The sequence below is a fragment of the Schistocerca serialis genome, chromosome 3 (assembly GCF_023864345.2).
Source record: "Schistocerca serialis cubense isolate TAMUIC-IGC-003099 chromosome 3, iqSchSeri2.2, whole genome shotgun sequence".
Lineage (NCBI taxonomy): Eukaryota > Metazoa > Arthropoda > Insecta > Orthoptera > Acrididae > Schistocerca > Schistocerca serialis.
In genome coordinates, this window is record NC_064640.1 from 304636015 (window position 1) to 304655528 (window position 19514).

A 19514-nucleotide genomic window follows, 5' to 3' on the forward strand; every position below is an offset into this window, starting at 1 on the left:
ACATGAAGTGTCACCTGCTGTATCCCCTGCAAGGGTTTTCTTAGCTCTGTAAAATTTTAAATCAAGAGCGATGGAGATTTCTCTTGCACAAAATTTGTTCTTTTGGTTGTATATTCTTGGTTTATAGCAAGTGGTATAAATTGTTTTGAAAAAGTTGAGGTAGGTTGGGTGGTAGCCTTGACTTTGGCATAACTGGTCATCATCTCAAATGAATGCATGTGTTCATACACTCCTGGAAATTGAAATAAGAACACCGTGAATTCATTGTCCCAGGAAGGGGAAACTTTATTGACACATTCCTGGGGTCAGATACATCACATGATCACACTGACAGAACCACAGGCACATAGACACAGGCAACAGAGCATGCACAATGTCGGCACTAGTACAGTGTATATCCACCTTTCACAGCAATGCAGGCTGCTATTCTCCCATGGAGACGATCGTAGAGATGCTGGATGTAGTCCTGTGGAACGGCTTGCCATGCCATTTCCACCTGGCGCCTCAGTTGGACCAGCGTTCGTGCTGGACGTGCAGACCGCGTGAGATGACGCTTCATCTAGTCCCAAACATGCTCAATGGGGGACAGATCCGGAGATCTTGCTGGCCAGGGTAGTTGACTTATACCTTCTAGAGCACGTTGGGTGGCACGGGATACATGCGGACGTGCATTGTCCTGTTGGAACAATGCAAGTTCCCTTGCCGGTCTAGGAATGGTAGAACGATGGGTTCGATGACGGTTTGGATGTACCGTGCACTATTCAGTGTCCCCTCGACGATCACCAGTGGTGTACGGCCAGTGTAGGAGATCGCTCCCCACACCATGATGCCGGGTGTTGGCCCTGTGTGCCTCGGTCGTATGCAGTCCTGATTGTGGCGCTCACCTGCACGGCGCCAAACACGCATACGACCATCATTGGCACCAAGGCAGAAGCGACTCTCATCGCTGAAGACGACACGTCTCCATTCGTCCCTCCATTCACGCCTGTCGCGACACCACTGGAGGCGGGCTGCACGATGTTGGGGCGTGAGCGGAAGACGGCCTAACGGTGTGCGGGACCGTAGCCCAGCTTCATGGAGACGGTTGCGCATGGTCCTCGCCGATACCCCAGGAGCAACAGTGTTCCTAATTTGCTGGGAAGTGGCGGTGCGGTCCCCTACGGCACTGCGTAGGATCCTACGGTCTTGGCGTGCATCCGTGCGTCGCTGCGGTCCGGTCCCAGGTCGACGGGCACGTGCACCTTCCGCCGACCACTGGCGACAACATCGATGTACTGTGGAGACCTCACGCCGCACGTGTTGAGCAATTCGGCGGTACGTCCACCCGGCCTCCCGCATGCCCACTATACGCCCTCGCTCAAAGTCCGTCAACTGCACATACGGTTCACATCCACGCTGTCGCGGCATGCTACCAGTGTTAAAGACTGCGATGGAACTCCGTATGCCACGGCAAACTGGCTGACACTGACGGCGGCGGTGCACAAATGCTGCGCAGCTAGCGCCATTCGACGGCCAACACCGCGGTTCCTGGTGTGTCCGCTGTGCCGTGCGTGTGATCATTGCTTGTACAGCCCTCTCGCAGTGTCCGGAGCAAGTATGGTGAGTCTGACACACCGGTGTCAATGTGTTCTTTTTCCATTTCCAGGAGTGTATTTTTAACAGAAGGTATTTTAATTCTGCCTTTGCGTCAACAAGAAAATTCATGTTTTTGTCACCAAACACATTTCGTTTTACTGTAACAAAACATCACCAGTGATCTGCAATGAATAACTTTCACATATCGGCTTTCTTTCTAGATAAAAAAAATAAAAAACAGCTTGTTACAAAAGATGTCAATTTTGTTCTCACTTCAAGATATGATGCGTAGTCCATCAGTCTATATTCTTGCACTTCTTTTTCTTTTTAAATACTGTGTAAGCTGGTGAACTTGGTGGAAGGTGTTATGCATAGTTTACACAGAAAAGTAATGGTTTGCAAGGGTGACCTTCATGAAGCAACCTTCCACAGTTTCTGCATTTTGGGTGTACCGTGGAGTGGGATAACGTATCCAAAATGTAAAGAAAACATCTCGTGGGTGGTGAGATGTAATGTGTCACATCATACCTATACAACATGACTAACTTTTTCTGAGAGGACACGTCCTTCAAAAGCTAAGATGAAAGTGCCTGTATCCATCCAGTTATCTGTTGGCCCTTTTTATACATGTTGGACAAAACTTATGTACTCCCATGCTAGATTAGTCCACACATCCTCATGTGTGTGTGGAGTGTAAGTTCTCTGTGCAAGATAATGCCTCATACCATACTCAAAGTTTTATGTGGAGTAATAGTTACAGATAGGTCACCAAGTCTTTCATATGCCTGAAGTGCTTAGGAGTATGCAGTAAAGGAGGCTTTAATCAATAGTGACTCGTTTCACATTTTTCCAGTGCATCTACTTTCCACTGCGTCTTTAGTCTATGAAAAATATTGGATGTTTCATTCTGTCTTCTAGCAGAGTAGCCAGTGTAGAGAAAGCTGTACTGTAACTGTCTGCATTGAAATACTGATATCTATTTTTTGAGACAGCCAGATCAATATGACTAATGTGTTCATTTCGTCTCATTCCTTTCATGTGCGAAACATCTGCCATAATGCCACCTAATTCAATCAAGGGGTCTCCCCACTGGCACTATCCTACTGCAGCAGAGGTCATCTGGCAAGACAGCCAATGCTGGGAGTCCTGATGCCAGAGGGAGATGGGCATCTACTGCTTAGCATACACAGGGAGCTAGCAGCTCAGGCTTCAGAAGTGCGATTCCTGTGTTGGCAGGGGTATATAAAGACCCTATCACGTTGAATTGGCTACCCCAGTGCCTTTTAAGTGTATACAGGCTGTCCAGTAAAGGAATCCCTGATTTCAAAATTAAAAATATCTAAAACAAAGATTGACAAATGATTTTTGCAAACAGTATGTTTATTGTGAAAGCTGTAAGAATTTTATACACAAGTTTCCCAATAGTTCGAAAATCTGCAAAACAGATGGAACTGTAATTGCAATGTAGTGCCTATAAATAGTGTGCTGTAGCACACTGTGACCAGTTACACCACTGAAATGTGAAAGGGGGTTAGCATACCAAACGAAGAGATTGAAATCACGTTTTCCATTGAACAATGTGTTTTTCGAGTACTAGAATACCACAGGTTTTATCACAGTCCTACAGCAACAAGGTGCAGTTCTCAAACAGGATTTGATGCAAAAACCATTTGCAAGCTCTTTGCCAAATTCCAATGGGCAGGCAGCATGGCTGACGGTCTAGCGGGGAATGTAGGCCCCAGGCAAACTGTAGTCATTCCTGAAAATGCCGCCATGATTTCTGAAATTACTCAGCAAAATCCAAGGAAATCTGTAGAAAGAATTGCAGCAGAGATTGGTTTGAAGCATTCCAACATGCAGAAAACACTGAGACAGAGCCTACACATTTCCAATCAAAACCCAAAGCCAACTGGACAAGCATTCGAGCGTGTGTGTGTGTGTGTGTGTGTGTGTGTGTGTGTGTGTGTGTGTGTGTGCGCGCGTGTTGTCTACACTATGCTTTTCATAATATTCTGCTATTTATGGCACACCTAATCAAAGATCAGCACCTTTGACTAGGATGCTATTGACAGAAGAGACAGAATTCAGCTTCATGAGCAGTACAACTATGAGACAATGACTGTACGATTCCAGCCACCACCTAGCCCCTTCTAGAAGCCACTGAGTTCTGGAATGATGGGACTGTAAGATCAAAAACTTCTCATTTCTCTGGATGACACAACAGTAATATGTGGGTCTTCTGTCAGCCAATGTATTATGTTGTCTTGAGAAACTGTGGGGCAATTAGAAGTGCACAACCTCAAATTACAAATACACAAATGTTAAGTTTCTCCTGAAAGAAGAAACCTATTTAGGACACACAACTTCAAAAACAAGATTAAAGCAGAACTAAGCAAAAGTAACTGTACTTCAAAATCATCCTCAATCTGATAAGATCAGCAGTTTTTCATGCATAGTCAGGTATTACAGATATTTCAGCAGTGAAGTCAGCAAAATGGCATGCCCCCTAAACAAACTTTTAAAAATAGGATATTTGAATATCTCCAAGAGATCCCAAGAAGACATACAAAGTGAAGGTCTGCAAATTGGGCATTTTGCTCAGTCACAATCGCTCAATCACACTGCAATCAGGCAAGGTGTGCACGAGTATGAATGCTCAGAGCACGCAGGTTGTGGTCAAATGAGAGACTACAGGGAGCGCAGTGAGCACCCAGTCTGGCAAGCTCGCCATGCTGCTGTTGTGACCATTATAGTCTGTGTGCCTGCAGGCTGATGTTGCTTTTGACATACTCCCATCAACTGATGGAACTACACTCAGATCAATTTAGTAAATGTATATTCCTGGATGGTAGTGTCTAATAGTGACATCATTATGATCAATAAATGAATAGCTGCTTTATACAATGATGAAAACTGGAAACCGTTTACAGTTTCACAAGAAAACTAGGTATCTACCAACTTACGTAATGATAGTTGTTCTTCGAATGAAAAATCACACTGCTGTTTTTTATAACACCATCTGATTTATTGATTGAAATGTGCATATCTGAATTTTACCACCTAAGGAATTAGAAATCAAATATAAACAAAACTGTCTCCAAAATTATTCTGATGCTGAGTAACTATTTAAGAAGACCAAACATCAAATATCATCAATCTCCTATTCACCACCGACGACAGAAGCAGCGTATCCAATCTGTTTACATATAATAAACTCTGAAAGTGTAAGGTAGTGCTCAAATGTTTGCGTAGTGTATATCTGATGCAGAACATGGGAACCAGCTTGGAATTCACTAGTGGGATGTGGGGAACTGCCTAACAACCACATGCAGGCTGGCTGGCACATCAGCCCACCATCAGTAATCTGCCAGGCAGATATAATCCATAGCTGGCAAACCTCCCCATCCTGGAAGAGGTCACATCACCACGTGCATCTACCCAGTTGGGGATTCTCTATTATCATCATAATTACAATGAACTGCCAGGATATCACTGACTCATTTTGGATGAACTCTGCTTTGTGTTCCGAGATAAGAATTACTGCTGACTGCTATTTCTTTCACAAGGCAGATTTGTTTGGGAAAGAGGCTACTGCTATGCTTCCACTTTTCAAGTACTTTGTAATCGTCACCAACATCCATTCGTGTTAAATACAAGTCAATCTCTGCAGTAGTTTGAGCATAATGTGGTGCACAGTCTAGTCACTCCGAAAACAGAGCCTTCATTTTTTGGCTGGTGAGCATGACTAACATTCTTCAACGGACCTATCATAAAAACAGAGTAAATTTGTCCTAGCTAATCTGGAACTGTTATTTCATCACAAATTTGATGAACAGTATTTAATGTCTCATCTCTATCATAGAATGCAGTTAAATACAATTTTCATTTGCTGGACACGCAGCATGTACTAAACAAGAAACCTGGGTCTACAGTAATTGAAATGTACCTCTGTATCGTTAGGTTGTGTGTTGCAATGACCTTTCAGTTTACGCACAGGTAACAAAACAAACTGAGCTGTAGGATACTTCTAGCCTTCAAGCACTTTGTGTTGCATCTTTGAAAGGCTTTGTAACATTGTTGTAGTAACCAGTAAATTTTTCAGTGACTCCCACTTCTGCATGCATTTCCACGGTGTTATCATACTACCTAACTACACAGTAACACTCTAAACAAGCAGTTCCATCTAGTACCCATTTCTTGTTTGTTTTTCTTTCTTTTTTTTTCTTCTCTCTTTTGTATTGCATTCACATTGCCAGTTTTCTTTATAAAACAGACAATACCCCTGGCCGCATAAACTGTGGAATGTACCACTGCAACCTCATTTTTAAAATAATAATCAAAAATGTATTTCAGGACTGCATTCAAAGCGTGCATAATGCTGAAATGATTGCAATGCCTTGCATATATTAGCACCTTCATGACAAATGAAATCTTATTAAGATGCTGGGAATTTAATTCTAAGATAAATGTTCCCTCAACACAGTTTTTCATAAATTCTCCAGATTTTTTCTTCTCAAAAAAGCGAGCTGTCACCAATACCGTATTTCACAGTGCCTAATCTTATTAAATAAAGTGCACAGCAATAGATAAGTAACAATTTTCTGTACTGGTCCAGATGTCCACTGTAGATACACACGCATTCGTGCCTATGGGCTGCGCACAACTGTGCATCATACTCACCCTATTTCATCAGCTGGTCTTTCAATGTTTTATGCTACTGGCATATAATGAGGCAAAATGTTTAATACTTTCAAATCTCTCAATTCTGAACCAGCATTTACATGCTCTGGACAAACTGTGAAATCCACCACCTGATAATGTAAATCAACAAAGGTATCTGGCAAACACTTCTACACACTTTTTAGTTACTGTAACTTTTCTGAAACTGATAATGTTTTACACCTTGTACTCTGTCATGTTCTGCCTGCCACAGTAAGTACAGGCCAGCACGATTAATTTTCTTATCAGTCACTAATGAAAATCTCTCTCAATCTCTGCTATAACAACAGTCTTTTGCACTCAGGATATATTCTTTTGAATTAAGTTTCACTTTTACACCATCCTTCGCCTGATGCTCACACACCTCGATTCTTCAGCAGGTGACAGAGTTATGACTGGGCAACCAGCGTAGACTGCCAGGACATTCGGGTGTGAGACGCTCAAATGGGAGAGAAGGAAGTCAAGAGCAGTTGCTCCCCAAGACCAAAGTGGCTATACTGATGGACTTTAATGGAAAGACATGCATCAAGCAGTTTGTGCGAACACAAGCACCACAGTCAGACCTCCAATATGAAGCATTAAATTTCAAATGATAATGCCACTGAAACTAGTTTGCCCTCATTTCAGGTAACTTTTATAACCACAAGACAACGAAGTTAATCAGCATTTGGAGCTGTCCTGCATCCAACTGAAAATGATGATATCGAGCATGGTTGCTCAACAGCATCATCGTCATCATCATCATCATCATCAGCAGTCTTACGATACAGACTGTCAGCATGACGTTTATGGGGAGGGGGGAAATGAAGACAAAAGCTATCCCCACAGGCAGAGTTTCTTATAATGCATGAAAACTGATTAATAAAAATGGCAAACTGCTTGGGCAAGATACACATCCAGAGCAAGCTGATCTTCTCTCCCCAGCATTTTAGGGATAGGTCCGACAGTAAAAAAAAGTTGCAGTAGTATCAGCAAGGATGGTGGGCTTATTTCCAGCCAAACTGAAGGCTGCTCTAATGCCAGTAAACAAAACACACATAGCCAAAGCATGCTTAACAGAAAATGGCACACCACAAACTTCACAGATTGGTGGATCATACACCCAGAGGAGGTAACTGTGTGTTAGTGGGCAATGATCCGTGTGCAGTCTGGTAAGAAGCAGTCCCTTCCAAGTCCCAACAGGCCTATGTGACTGCAGTTTGCTGCGTGCCACTTGTAAATGTTTGGCTTTCCAGTGACCCACGATTCTTCTCTCAGATAATGAGATGAAGGCATGTAAGGGAACAGCACACTGAAGCTCAACGCCATCAATACATGCTCCTTTGACTGCCTTGTCAGCTGTACCATTACTCCATATACCTATGTATGCAAGGTACCCAGCAAAAAACTGCCTCCTTGCCTTGATATTGGATCTGCTGCAAGGTGACATGGATAATCGGAATCAATCTGTCTACTGGATGCATGCAGCAGACTGCTTGCAGCGCACACAGCATCGGAGCCAATGAGAAACTTTGTACTGACACCTTTGAATCCTGTCCAGTGCCATCATAATGCCATATAACTGCATCATAATTTGCAAAGTGTTCCAAAAAGTGCACTTTGAAAGCCCTACCAGGGGAAAACAGATGAAAAATGAAGGGCATTTGCTTGCTGGGAGCCATCTGTATAGAAATCATAAAACCTTGGTATGCACTTACAACTAAAGAAAACAGTTTTGTAAAAACGTAATCTGTAGTACAAGTTTTTTTTGTACTGTATCAAGCTTAAAATCATGTTGGGCCTCTGAAGACGCAAAAGTGGCAATTTTTTCCATCCTTGGCTGTGTATTCAGAGATCTGATATATTCAGACATGTAAGACAGTCAGCAGCATGTATCCTGAAGGATTTGGTCGCATGGGGCCATTTCCTGAACAGCTGCTATCAGTTCGAATGGAATGCGGCCCTACAGTATGCATTAATGACTGAGGCAATGCTACGATTTTCTAGGCCTGTTGGGCCATAATGAAGTGCCACCAAATTCAGAGTGGTGGCTCAACAGCCCCTGCACATAGACTCCGAAATGAGCTGGTCTGTTACACTTCAGCTGATATCTGAATTCACTCATAGTAGACAGCATCCAACAACTTCAGATAGGAAGTATGTGCTGCCCCATAATCCAAAGGGCCATGATCTATTTGTGATCTGACAAATCCCCTATAAAACTGTAGGAGGCAGGACTTATCAGCACCCCACATCTTTCTGCTGAGGCTTTTAAAGTTATTCAATAATTTGAGTTTCTTTGTTTGCAGGTCTTTGAGGTGTGGGAGCCAAGTTAATTTAGTGTCAAATAGTAGGCTCAAAAAGTGCACATTGTCCTCAAGATTTGATAGAGTGTCCTCCATCGTGAGCTCTGGTTAGTAAAACTTCCAATGAGTAGGGTTAAAATTGACACAAATGGTCTTCTCTGGCGAACATAAAACCAGTTTTTTGGAATAAGCTTCCAGCCTCCTGACATTCAGCTGCAGTTGTCTCATTGTTGTCATAATATCAGAGGAAGAGTAAGAGGTTGTGAAATCATACACATTAACAGGGCTCCTGACTGCAGAGGAGATGCCGCTGATAGTGACTGGAAGCAGCGTGACACTGAATACTATGCCTTGGGAGACACCATTCTCCTGAACACAGTAGTCACACAGGGTATCACTAATGTGATGTGAAAGCACATCTCCTTGAGGAAGGACTGGATAACTAGTGGCAGATGTCCACATAGACCCAGCCCTCCCTCCCCCCCCCCCCCCCCCCCCATGCGTGAAGTTAGATTACATTTTAACAAATCTGTGTACCTTGTGATGTTAGCAAAGAATGTTGAACCTCCAAATGGTGTTGTATGCTCTTCCAGGTCAAAAACCACACCAAACAAATGGTTTCAATATAACAAGGAATCCTATAGCGTCATCTCCTCTACAATTACGCTGTAAAGAGCAGGCCACCAGTGCCTGAAACAACACTGGGAGTGACAAAAGTGACCTTGGGATTCAAGGAGCCTGACAAGACAGCAATTGAACATGTGCTTGAGAGTCTTACCCATACAGCTGGTAAGAACTACACTCCGGAAACTGTTAAGAGTTCGTACGATCCTTGCCTGGTTTCCATAACATAATTAATATTGCCTCCTTCCAAGTGGCAGAATACTGTCCTTCAAACAAGATATGACAAACACAGTAGGAGCTTGCCTTTGGTTCCACATAAAAGATCTAGCCCTGGAGCAGCCTCTCTGACTGTGGACACAGCCGATTCTGGAGAACAGAAGACTGTAGACTTCGTTACACAAGAAGTAGTGTAGCTGCCTCCTCTCCACAGACCTATGGAACATCTGGAACTCAGGAGTTTGTCCAGATAATGCAGGGATAGTAAAAAAGTATTCAGCTGAAACCTAAGTCATATCTTTAGGCAGACTCACCAAGACTCCATTTCTCAACCAGGCTGTAAGGGGAGGTTTCGCCCTTGCCTGAAATCTACCTTATTGATTCCCAAACACATACAGTGAAAGTGGATTGATTAATGAAAATTATGAATTTCTTCCAGGGGTTCCTCTTCTATCACTTGCCTCAATAACGTTCTCACAGACTTGATGGCATGAAGATATTCTGTAGCTGGATGGGGTTTGAATTTCCGCAAAGCTGCATGGCTCCCTATGACTGCCAAGTGACATTCCATCAATGAACAGGCTGTTGTCTGAGGTAGCTGCTAGACTGGGCAATGAAATTGGCAGCAGCTCAGAGAATCACATAGGTGATCTGGTTCACCATCTCCAGGAGACTTTCGTGTTGTTTGAAGACTACCTGCTGACTGTACCACAACCAACTTGCCCTTTGAAGAATCCAGCTTTCGGTCTCCTGTCGACCACTGTCTAACTCAGCAGGTGGATCCATACCGGAAAATGGTCATTAGAATGCAAATCTGTGGTAACTTCCCACTGAACTGAGTCTGCAATAACTGGGGAGTAAAAATGAAGGTCAGTAGCTGAAAATGCCTCTTCAGCTGTAGAAAGCTGTGTCATGTGACCAGAGTTCAAATGGCAGATGATCTCTCAATGAGCAACGTGCTCAATAATTCGACCCCTGGGTCATGTAGCTCAGCCCCACAGCACATTGAGTGCATTGAAGTCACCCATGAGGAGGAATGGACAGGGGAATACACAGAAGATATCTGTCAGTGCATCTGCAGCCTACGGATAGTGAGGTAGAAAATATAAAGGACACACTGTGATCTTCGCTGGTGTAAGAACTTGCATTGTAACCACTTGTATGGCTGTGGTAAGAGGGACAGCAGAGAAGTGACATCTGTCATTGACAAAAACAGTCATCCTACCCTTAGCCCTGTCCCCAGTAAGGCTGCCCTTCCTGTGGGGGTGTTAGCCCCTTAATGCAAGCATGTGAGTTTAAAATGTGCAAACAGATGCAGAAAGGCCTCTTGTGGGCCACGAACTGCAATTTTTCTAAACACAATCGGTATCCATTTAAGTTCAACAAAAATACAGAAGTCCCTGTGGGAGCCACTGATTAGCAATGGCTATACTTGTTCTCCCTCAGCACCAGTGATTTAGAGGTCAAGTGGAACATTAATACCCTCAACAACAATATCACCATCGGAAAGGGAGAGAGTTCGCCGATCCAATGGTTTAACTGCCACTTTCTTCAATTTTGAGCAACTTCTTGTGTGACTTTTTTCGTACTTATGGAAAGCGATAGTTGTAGAGGGGATGGCTTAGTGGGCCTCTGGCTGAGGTTCGAAGGCCACAACTGACAACTTTCGAATAGTTTTGGAGGCCCATGTAATTTTCCACTTCATGTACTCTTACTTGAATCTGCAGTCTGGGTTTATGTGAGGGCATTACACTTGAAGATTGACTTCTTAATGGCTAATGCAGAAGAAGTTGCAAACGTCAGAGGTTGCATAGCTTTGAAAGCTTTTTTAGCTTCACCATAGGGTATGCGTCTCATAACTTTCCAACTCCTCACTTTTCCTTTCCTCATAATAAACTCTGCACTTTCTACTCCATACAATATGACGAAGTCAACAAGAGTCGCCCTATTCATGAACTGGGCCAACACAATTTCCACATGTAGTCCTAATGTTACATGCCTTAGTGGTATGACCAAATCTTTGGCATTTAAACCATTGCACTGGGTTGGGAACAAACTGTCAACCTTACGGCAGATATAGCCTGCACGAATATGTTCAGCTAATTTTGGAATGTTGAAGATTAGAATAAATGTTGCAGTTTCTTCCAATTTGCCATTGACTCTCCTCATAGTTCTGCACTTTCTTGACACCCCAGTTTTCTAATTCTTAACGCAGTTCCAAAGGTTCCATCTCCATTATATTGCCGCATCTACCCATGCCTTTATAGAAGTTACAGATGTTATACAATTCAGTAGCGCAGTTAACTAAGGTCTTGCATCCCAGAAGTTTAAAATACTTGGTGTGACCTGGTATTTTCAACTAGAAGTGTGCTTTACAAAGTTGTTTAACAATTTTAAGGCTCCAGCAATACCCTGTAACCCCTTGTGAGTACAGAAAAGGGAGATGATATCAGAGATTCCCTCTGCTCTCTTGATTATGATTAAGAGTGTTATGACAGACTAGTGCTCTGTTATTAAACTGTTTTGTTAGACTGATCATCTGAGCTCCCTTCGCTAAGTGGGGGTACTGATGGTATACACATCCCACCAGGGGTACATAGGAGTTGAGGTTGCTCCAGAGGAATCACGTGAGCTGCTAGGGAAACAAATTTTTATCTATGCAGAGACCTGCATGCCTGAGCAAGCCTTATACAACTGGGTAGCAGCAGGTGCCCCAGAGGTTGCCCACTAGAGACTTTTACCTCGACAACCAGTCACCCAATCAGCAAGTAGCACAACCTGAGATTTAGGGTTCTTTTATAGAAGTGTGTGCCTTCGTCACAGGCCAGGGAGCGAAGTGGTTCCACTGCTGCACCTAACAATGGTCCCTGAAGTATGCCCAGACTTTATGGTACAAGCAGCCTAGCAGCACTAGTCAGACCCCAGATTGAGAAACATGGGGTTGCCATAACTAAACCCAACCACTGCTGGTGGAGCTTCTTGGGAAAGAACAGCCCTCCCTACCCTAAGTTGTGGGATTCTCTTCATCAGGTCCCTTCACATAAGCCTGTCCCATCAATTGCCAACTTGACCATCATCGGACAGATGTTGATGCACTAAGAGGTGACCCAACCAAAGAACACAACATTACCACCTAGATCCAACAGAATCACCTTAACACACAGTGTATTATCAATGCTATCACCATCATGCTCATACCTAAACAATTAATGCAATATACCCAGTGTTTCAGAAGTAGCACAAACCACTGCTATCCCACAATAATCCACATACAGAATTATAAAGACAGAAGACTGCCTACCAAGCTGAATACAGATCTACCAATTACATTCAACAGTAGAGAACTGTGGATGACATACACTAATCAGCCGTCACATCAGCTGTGTCGGATGCTTGAACAACAAGAAATTGAGCAAATGAACTGCTGATGACCATACATACTGTATTTACATCTTGATAACAGAAGATTTAGTATTTTAAACAATTTAGTAAACAAAACTGTAAGTATTTTACAAGAAGTAAGTGCTAATGTCTAATCATTTAATTACAATTCTCTGGCAAGTAACGGTTTCTACTCAAATTACATCATGTTGTGTTCTGCCTACCTGTAGGTAAGCATGTATTATGTTGGCTACCTAAGCTAGTGAGGGGAATGTGTGTTTTTTTTATATATATATATATATATAACGTGTAAAAAAGAGAATTCAATATACAGGCTTCCAAGTATTTGTTCTTTACTGTCAGCCTTCAAAACTGGGTACAATAAAACTATTGCTTTTCAGATGTAGCTGCATTCAAAAGATTGGTGACCCTGCCCATGTAAATTTCATAAGCACAATGCTCTGGAGTGTAGGATCTGGTACGTATCCCAGTTTGGGGTCAAAAGGAAAGCTCTCAACAGTATTCATAGTTGAGAAGAAGGACTATGCTACAGTGGAGAGAATGTGTCATATAGGGAACAGCGTGGGTACATTTCTGATAACAGACACATATGAACCAATAGAGAGTAACTCCAAAGACTTTCTGTATGTCCTTGGGGTGACTCTGGGAGGAGTGAAGGTGAAGTGGGTATAGCCCAAAAGCAAACCTGGAGTGGATCCTTTAAGACAATTAGAAGACATACCACATCTCTCAGCAACTCCTGCATCTACTCTGCTTCTAAATATATTAGGAGTGCCTCTTATTTGGACTCAATCAGCAAGTGTGAGTAGGTGATTAGACACTCATATCTACACTACATATCTACTTCTACATAGATACTCACCAAGCCACCATACGATGCATGGTGGACGGTACTTCAAATGCCGGTTATCTAAATTTTCTCATTAGTGTTTCTCAAAAAGAAAGTCGCCTTCCCTCCAGGGCTTCCTATTTGAGATCCTGAAGCATCTCTGTAACACTTATGTGTCATTCAAACCTACCAGGAATAAATCTAGCAGCCCATCTCTGAATTGCTTCGATGTCTTCCTTCAGTCCAACCTGGTACAGATCCAAATTACTCTAGCAGTTCTCAAGAATAGGTCACACCAGCATCCTATATGTGGTCTTTACATATGAACCACCCTTTCCCAAAATCTTCCCAATAAACAAAAGTCGACCACTCATCTTCCCTACCACAGTTCTCATATGCTTGTTCCACCTCATATCACTTTGCAACTTTACAGCCAGGTATTTAAATGAATTGACCATGCCAAGCAGGACACTAGTAATACTGCATCTGAACATTACAGATTTGATCTTCCTACCCATCTGCATTAACTCACATTTAAATCCCGGGTCAGGTTAGTAGCATCTTGGGGAGATCACTGTACTAATCTTGCTTGTGTGATACTGCTTAAAATAACTTCATGCTTGAATGTGTTGTGTCCAACAACAACAAATCAAATACACTATGAATATCTCTCCATCATTCCTCACTGCAAGTTGTTAAAGTATTGTGGTCATAGTCCTGACAGTCCAACACTAAAGAACTGGATGTAGTTTGGAAGACTGCTATTATCAATTGAGAACAGCATTGTCAATTGTGTCATTTCCATTCTGGTGAATCAGTGCAGACTCGTGCCTTGTACACATCAATGTCATAATAATCATAACATTCAGGTGGCATAATAATGACTGTGACACAATCGCTCCCTGGTTGCCAGCAAAAAACAAAGGCTCACATTAATGAAATAAATGCAGGTCAGGCACTTAAGTCAGAACAAAATGAACAGCACATCAGCAGCCTTCAATTCCAGATTATGTCCAGACTGACAGGAACATAGACATCAAGTTGTCTCATCATCATGATATCATACAGCTCTGCTACCTCAGCAGTTGGAATAAAGGACATCAGAAAAACAAATTGGTTTGCTGGGAGTGGGTTACATCCTGCAGAGCACCTGTAATGCTAAAACCTCTTCTTTATAAATGAAGCAACGACTGCAGCAACTACTGGGAATTTTTCTGCCGAGTATTACTGCACACTTTTGTGTCCAGTATTCATCCAAAATCACTATACGGCTTCAGAGCTCGATGTTCTACTTTGGATATAAACTACACTCTTAGCCAGCTTCAGGAGAAGTATCATCAACAATCACAACCACATTCATTTATTAAGTAGAGGGTTCAGACTTAGTTAATGGAAGCAAAAACTAAGCTCTTTGCTATTATCAGAATACTGCGCACTGGCTCCTATTACTATGGGATACTGTTTTCCTTGCTTCTGAGCTTTTTACGACTGCACTAAGGATATGTATTTTAACATGAGATCTTTTCACTTCTGTGCCCTTTAAAGAAAACTGGAAGTGACTAAAGTACTTATACAGGACTCCTACATTTTCACACCACTACTTTAGTAGTCCATATTTAACTGCAGTCCAACATATCATTACTCAGCTGTCAGGTACATGCAATTGCTGGGTCTTATCATCAACACAAAGAAATGCAACATCATTATGCAAATCACAGACACTTGCCCATCCACTACCATTAATGGACAACATATAGAGGTGGTAGATAGCTCCACATACTTAGAATCCTATATAAGCAGTAAACTGTTGTTGGATGCTTGGCTCACCATCAGGATAACATGAGCAGAAGCTGTTGTGGCCATACCAAGGAAAAGGACTTGGGGTAATAATTTGCTAATAGAAAATATCATGTTTGAAGTATACAGCACCCATGTAATAAGCATTTTACTGTATGGCAGTGAATGTTACATAACCTTCACTACATAAGAACACAACAGTTGTCATACCCACTGTCTCAAGAGAATCCTCCAGATCTCACAAAGGGAAAAAGTCCCAAACAAATAAGTTTTACAGTGAGTAGGCATGCTTGCTTAATAAGTGGCAGCTCAGATAGTGGGGCCATGTCAGAATACAAGATCTTGTGAGACTAAGACCTTGCTCTGCAGAGAACTTTCTATCAGCATGTTGCCAGTTTGAAGACCTCATCTTTGATTCAGAAATGTTATCCAGTCAGGAAGGATGTAGCTACAAACAACAGATGCTGAGTAATTGTTTAAGAAAACCATGTAACTAAGGACACCAGTCTCCTATGCACCTCCTACGACAGAAGCAGTGTACCTAGTCTGTCTGCATGTAAAATAAATTCTATGTTCAAGTGTGAGGAAGTGTTATAAATGTCTGCATAGTGTGTATCTGAGGAAGGACATGGGAACCAGCCAGTATTCACCTAGTGGTATGTGGGAAACCACCTAAAAACCACATCCAGGCTGACTGGCACATCGACTCCTCATAGTTAATCTGCTGGGTGGATTCGATCTGGGACTGGCACAACTCCCCAACCCTGGAAGCAGTTACGTTACCATGCATGGCTGAAATGATTATGGTATATATTATGTTTGGCTGATATCGACCAATTACACCTGTTGTGAACATAAAAATTGGGTCAATCTGTTACCACAATCTTTATTTAGAATTCAAATTCATTCAGCTTTATCAACTCAAAACCAAATTATCACCTTACAACCTAACCTAGGCCTCAAGCTACACTACGGATCAGCCTGTTACCACAATCAAATCGACTTACTTCAGCCGAACACCAGTTAAATCGTACTCATCGAAGCAACTCAGATATTCTTCTGATGACAAGGAGGGAGAAAAAGCAAGAGGTTTCGGTCAGAATACATTCAAACTATCTCCCTGACCTGTGTAAGAGACTGTTATTCATTGCTGGATGTAATAACTGGTAGCACGGGAACAACTAAGTCAGTGTGCTAGATCATCATTCACCAAGAATGGTAAGATCCCCACTGTGTCTGTAATATTTGTTGAGGGCTAAAACACTCATGTATTCTACATACTTGTCTTATGAATGTCTCTGCAATACACATCCATAGTGTCCATTTACTTAGCGCTTCATATTTAATACAATGATCTAACTAATATAAGCCTCATAAAAATGAATTTTTGAACTAGACTACACAGCGAACTGGAAGAAGGAGTCCACCTCCAAAGAGCTTTCTGGTATTGACTGAAGGTTAGTATGATAAGGATCAAGCCTTATTCTGATTTATAGTGGGTGGTCAAAGTAACTGGCCCTGTAACTGGCCCTATAACAGGTTGGGTGGACAAGGAAACTAAACAGCAATGAGGTCATTATAAAACTAACTAAACTAAGTATGTCTGAACACAATAAATGGTTCAAATGGCTCTGAGCACTATGGGACTTAACATCTATGGTCATCAGTCCCCTACAACTTAGAACTACTTAAACCTAACTAACCTAAGGACATCACACAACACCCAGCCATCACGAGGCAGAGAAAATCCCTGACCCCGCCGGGAATCGAACCCGGGAACCCGGGCGTGGGAAGCGAGAACGCTACCACACGACCACGACTGAACACAATAAAACATGGTTAAAGTAAAAGAGAACAAGCAGGAAAGTATGAGAAAATTAAAATGCTGGTCAAACGTGCCTGTCAGTATAATAAGATAGTTGTGTCAGAAAATTATTAAGGAGGACATACATCTTCATCCTCACAAATTTTCTGTTATCATAAGTTAAAATTTCAACCCAAGCGGCACATGTTCAATTCTAACATTACTGAAAGGAGTGGTATAGGAACATTTGGATCCCCAATTTTTCATTTCTTTACATACCACATACCATCAGGCATAAAAATCCACGTCACTTATGAATTGAATAATATATAATAATTTTATTAGAGTTTGATGTGCATCTTCCAAGGCAGTCTTATTTTAGTCACCCTGGGAATCTTTCCAACAAACACTGATGTACAAAAATAAATAAATTAAATGATTAACTAAAAAATAAAAACTGAGTCATGCACATCGTCTGAAGGGACTTGCTGTATAAAAACCTTCATGCCTGTAACTTACACTGCAACTAAAATTATTTTGTGATTGACACACTGCAGTGGCAGCAGTGGTACGGGGGGTGGGGGGGGGGGGGGGGGGCAGTGTTGCTGGCAATCTGCCAGCCATGCTTCACGAGGCGCCACATGTATCTATACAATAGGCAACACAGCATGGCACGTGGCACTTGAGAAAGGACTATGATTGAATGGTGGTTGACCCCTATCACTCAACTCACTGAAACTTCAATTACAAAGTAATTTTAATTGGAGTGTATAGACCAGATATTTTCAAAGCATTCAGTCTGGCTTCATCCCGAGATATTTCAGTGCATATTACATCTGATACATTACTGTTTATAATAAAAACTATGATAAACTGTAAAAAAAATGTTACAATATTACGGAGTCAAAAATATTGTTTCTTCTTAGGTTATTGGCATCATTTTTGTCTGTATGCATTAGCTTTGTTTCATGTTAATCTTGGTGGAAATAGACAAGTACTATTTGAAACCTGTACACATTGACAGTATTACAAATAAATGTTGTGTTGCAGATGGACTGGTGCAAACCTTTCAATCTAACATCACGCAGCAGCTTTCATGTCAATTTCACTTCTACCACAAACAGTATTGCAACTGCTTCAGAGACTGAGACTATGTATCACGAGGTACAAAAAAGGTACTGGCTATGGGAAACTGAGCTGGGCTTTTATGTGTGCCTGGTAACATCAGTTGGTAACAGCACTGCACATAAAAGGCAAAGGTCTACATGCAAGCCCTGGCCCATTAGATAACTTCAGGGAGTAAGTCAGGAAGTTTCATTTGCACTCTTTCCTATGGGGTGACTGGTTCATTCTGGACACAACACAATATTAAATTTTTAAGACTGTGACATGAGCTGCTTTAACATAAAGAGCAAATCACAACAACAATAATAATGTAGTACCAGTTGCAGCAACAGCAGCTGCTTGTGAAACTACTTAATGAACGTACATGGTCAGGATGCTTCTTTGCAGCTGAGGCTTAGGAATAATGTACACATTGACTGCATCAAATACTTCCTTTGACACATAATCCTCGGGAACCTGGAAAAAAAAAGAAATCTTCAATATCCACAAATTTGTGAAGCTAGTTTTTTTATTGATGTATACAATAGACTCTCCAGCAGTCAAATGCTTCAAAACAAACAAAACAGAAGATAAATATTGCCCCTCCCCACAAAAAATTAAAAACAAAAATAAAACTCCTATATATTTGAACAAATTACCATGAAAGAAAATATGTAAGTAACTACCAAACGGAAAACAGAGTTAAAGATGCAGTGTTAGTACAAAGAACACATTTAAATATCTTATTTAAATATGGGATGAGAAGACTGACATCAATGTTCTGTAAGAACCAATCACATATGCTGATGCAACAAGACAACAATGTGAGAAAAAATTCCTCGCATATCAGTTTCATAGAGAAATGGACTACGTAACACTTCAAAGCTCAAATTCTTTTTCCTATCTTTGACTCTACTTGAAAAATTGACACAACTGAGTTTTGAAAGAACAATATCATCTTTCTTCCACAATTCCCATTTCAGTTCCATGAGCATATGCCAACACGACACAGTTCTTGTTTGACACCTGCAATCATGACAACTTGATAAGAATTCCAAATACTGGAGCATTATTCCTAGAACCCTTCCAACAAATCTAAGTTTTCCATTCACATTCCCTACAGTAGATTTTGTATGTTCATCTCATTTAATAACACTTT

General features: G+C 41.7%; 1 protein-coding gene across 3 annotated transcripts in view; it reads right to left on the reverse strand.

The window, feature by feature from the left end:
• Positions 1-19514, reverse strand: part of LOC126470098 (GATOR complex protein NPRL2) — a 176523-nt gene that overhangs the window by 102926 nt on the left and 54083 nt on the right. For all 3 annotated transcript variants that reach the window (XM_050097665.1, XM_050097667.1, XM_050097666.1), the window contains exon 2: positions 18741-18832. In XM_050097665.1, the coding sequence (XP_049953622.1) occupies positions 18741-18832 (92 nt within the window). The remainder of the gene's footprint in view (positions 1-18740; positions 18833-19514) is intronic.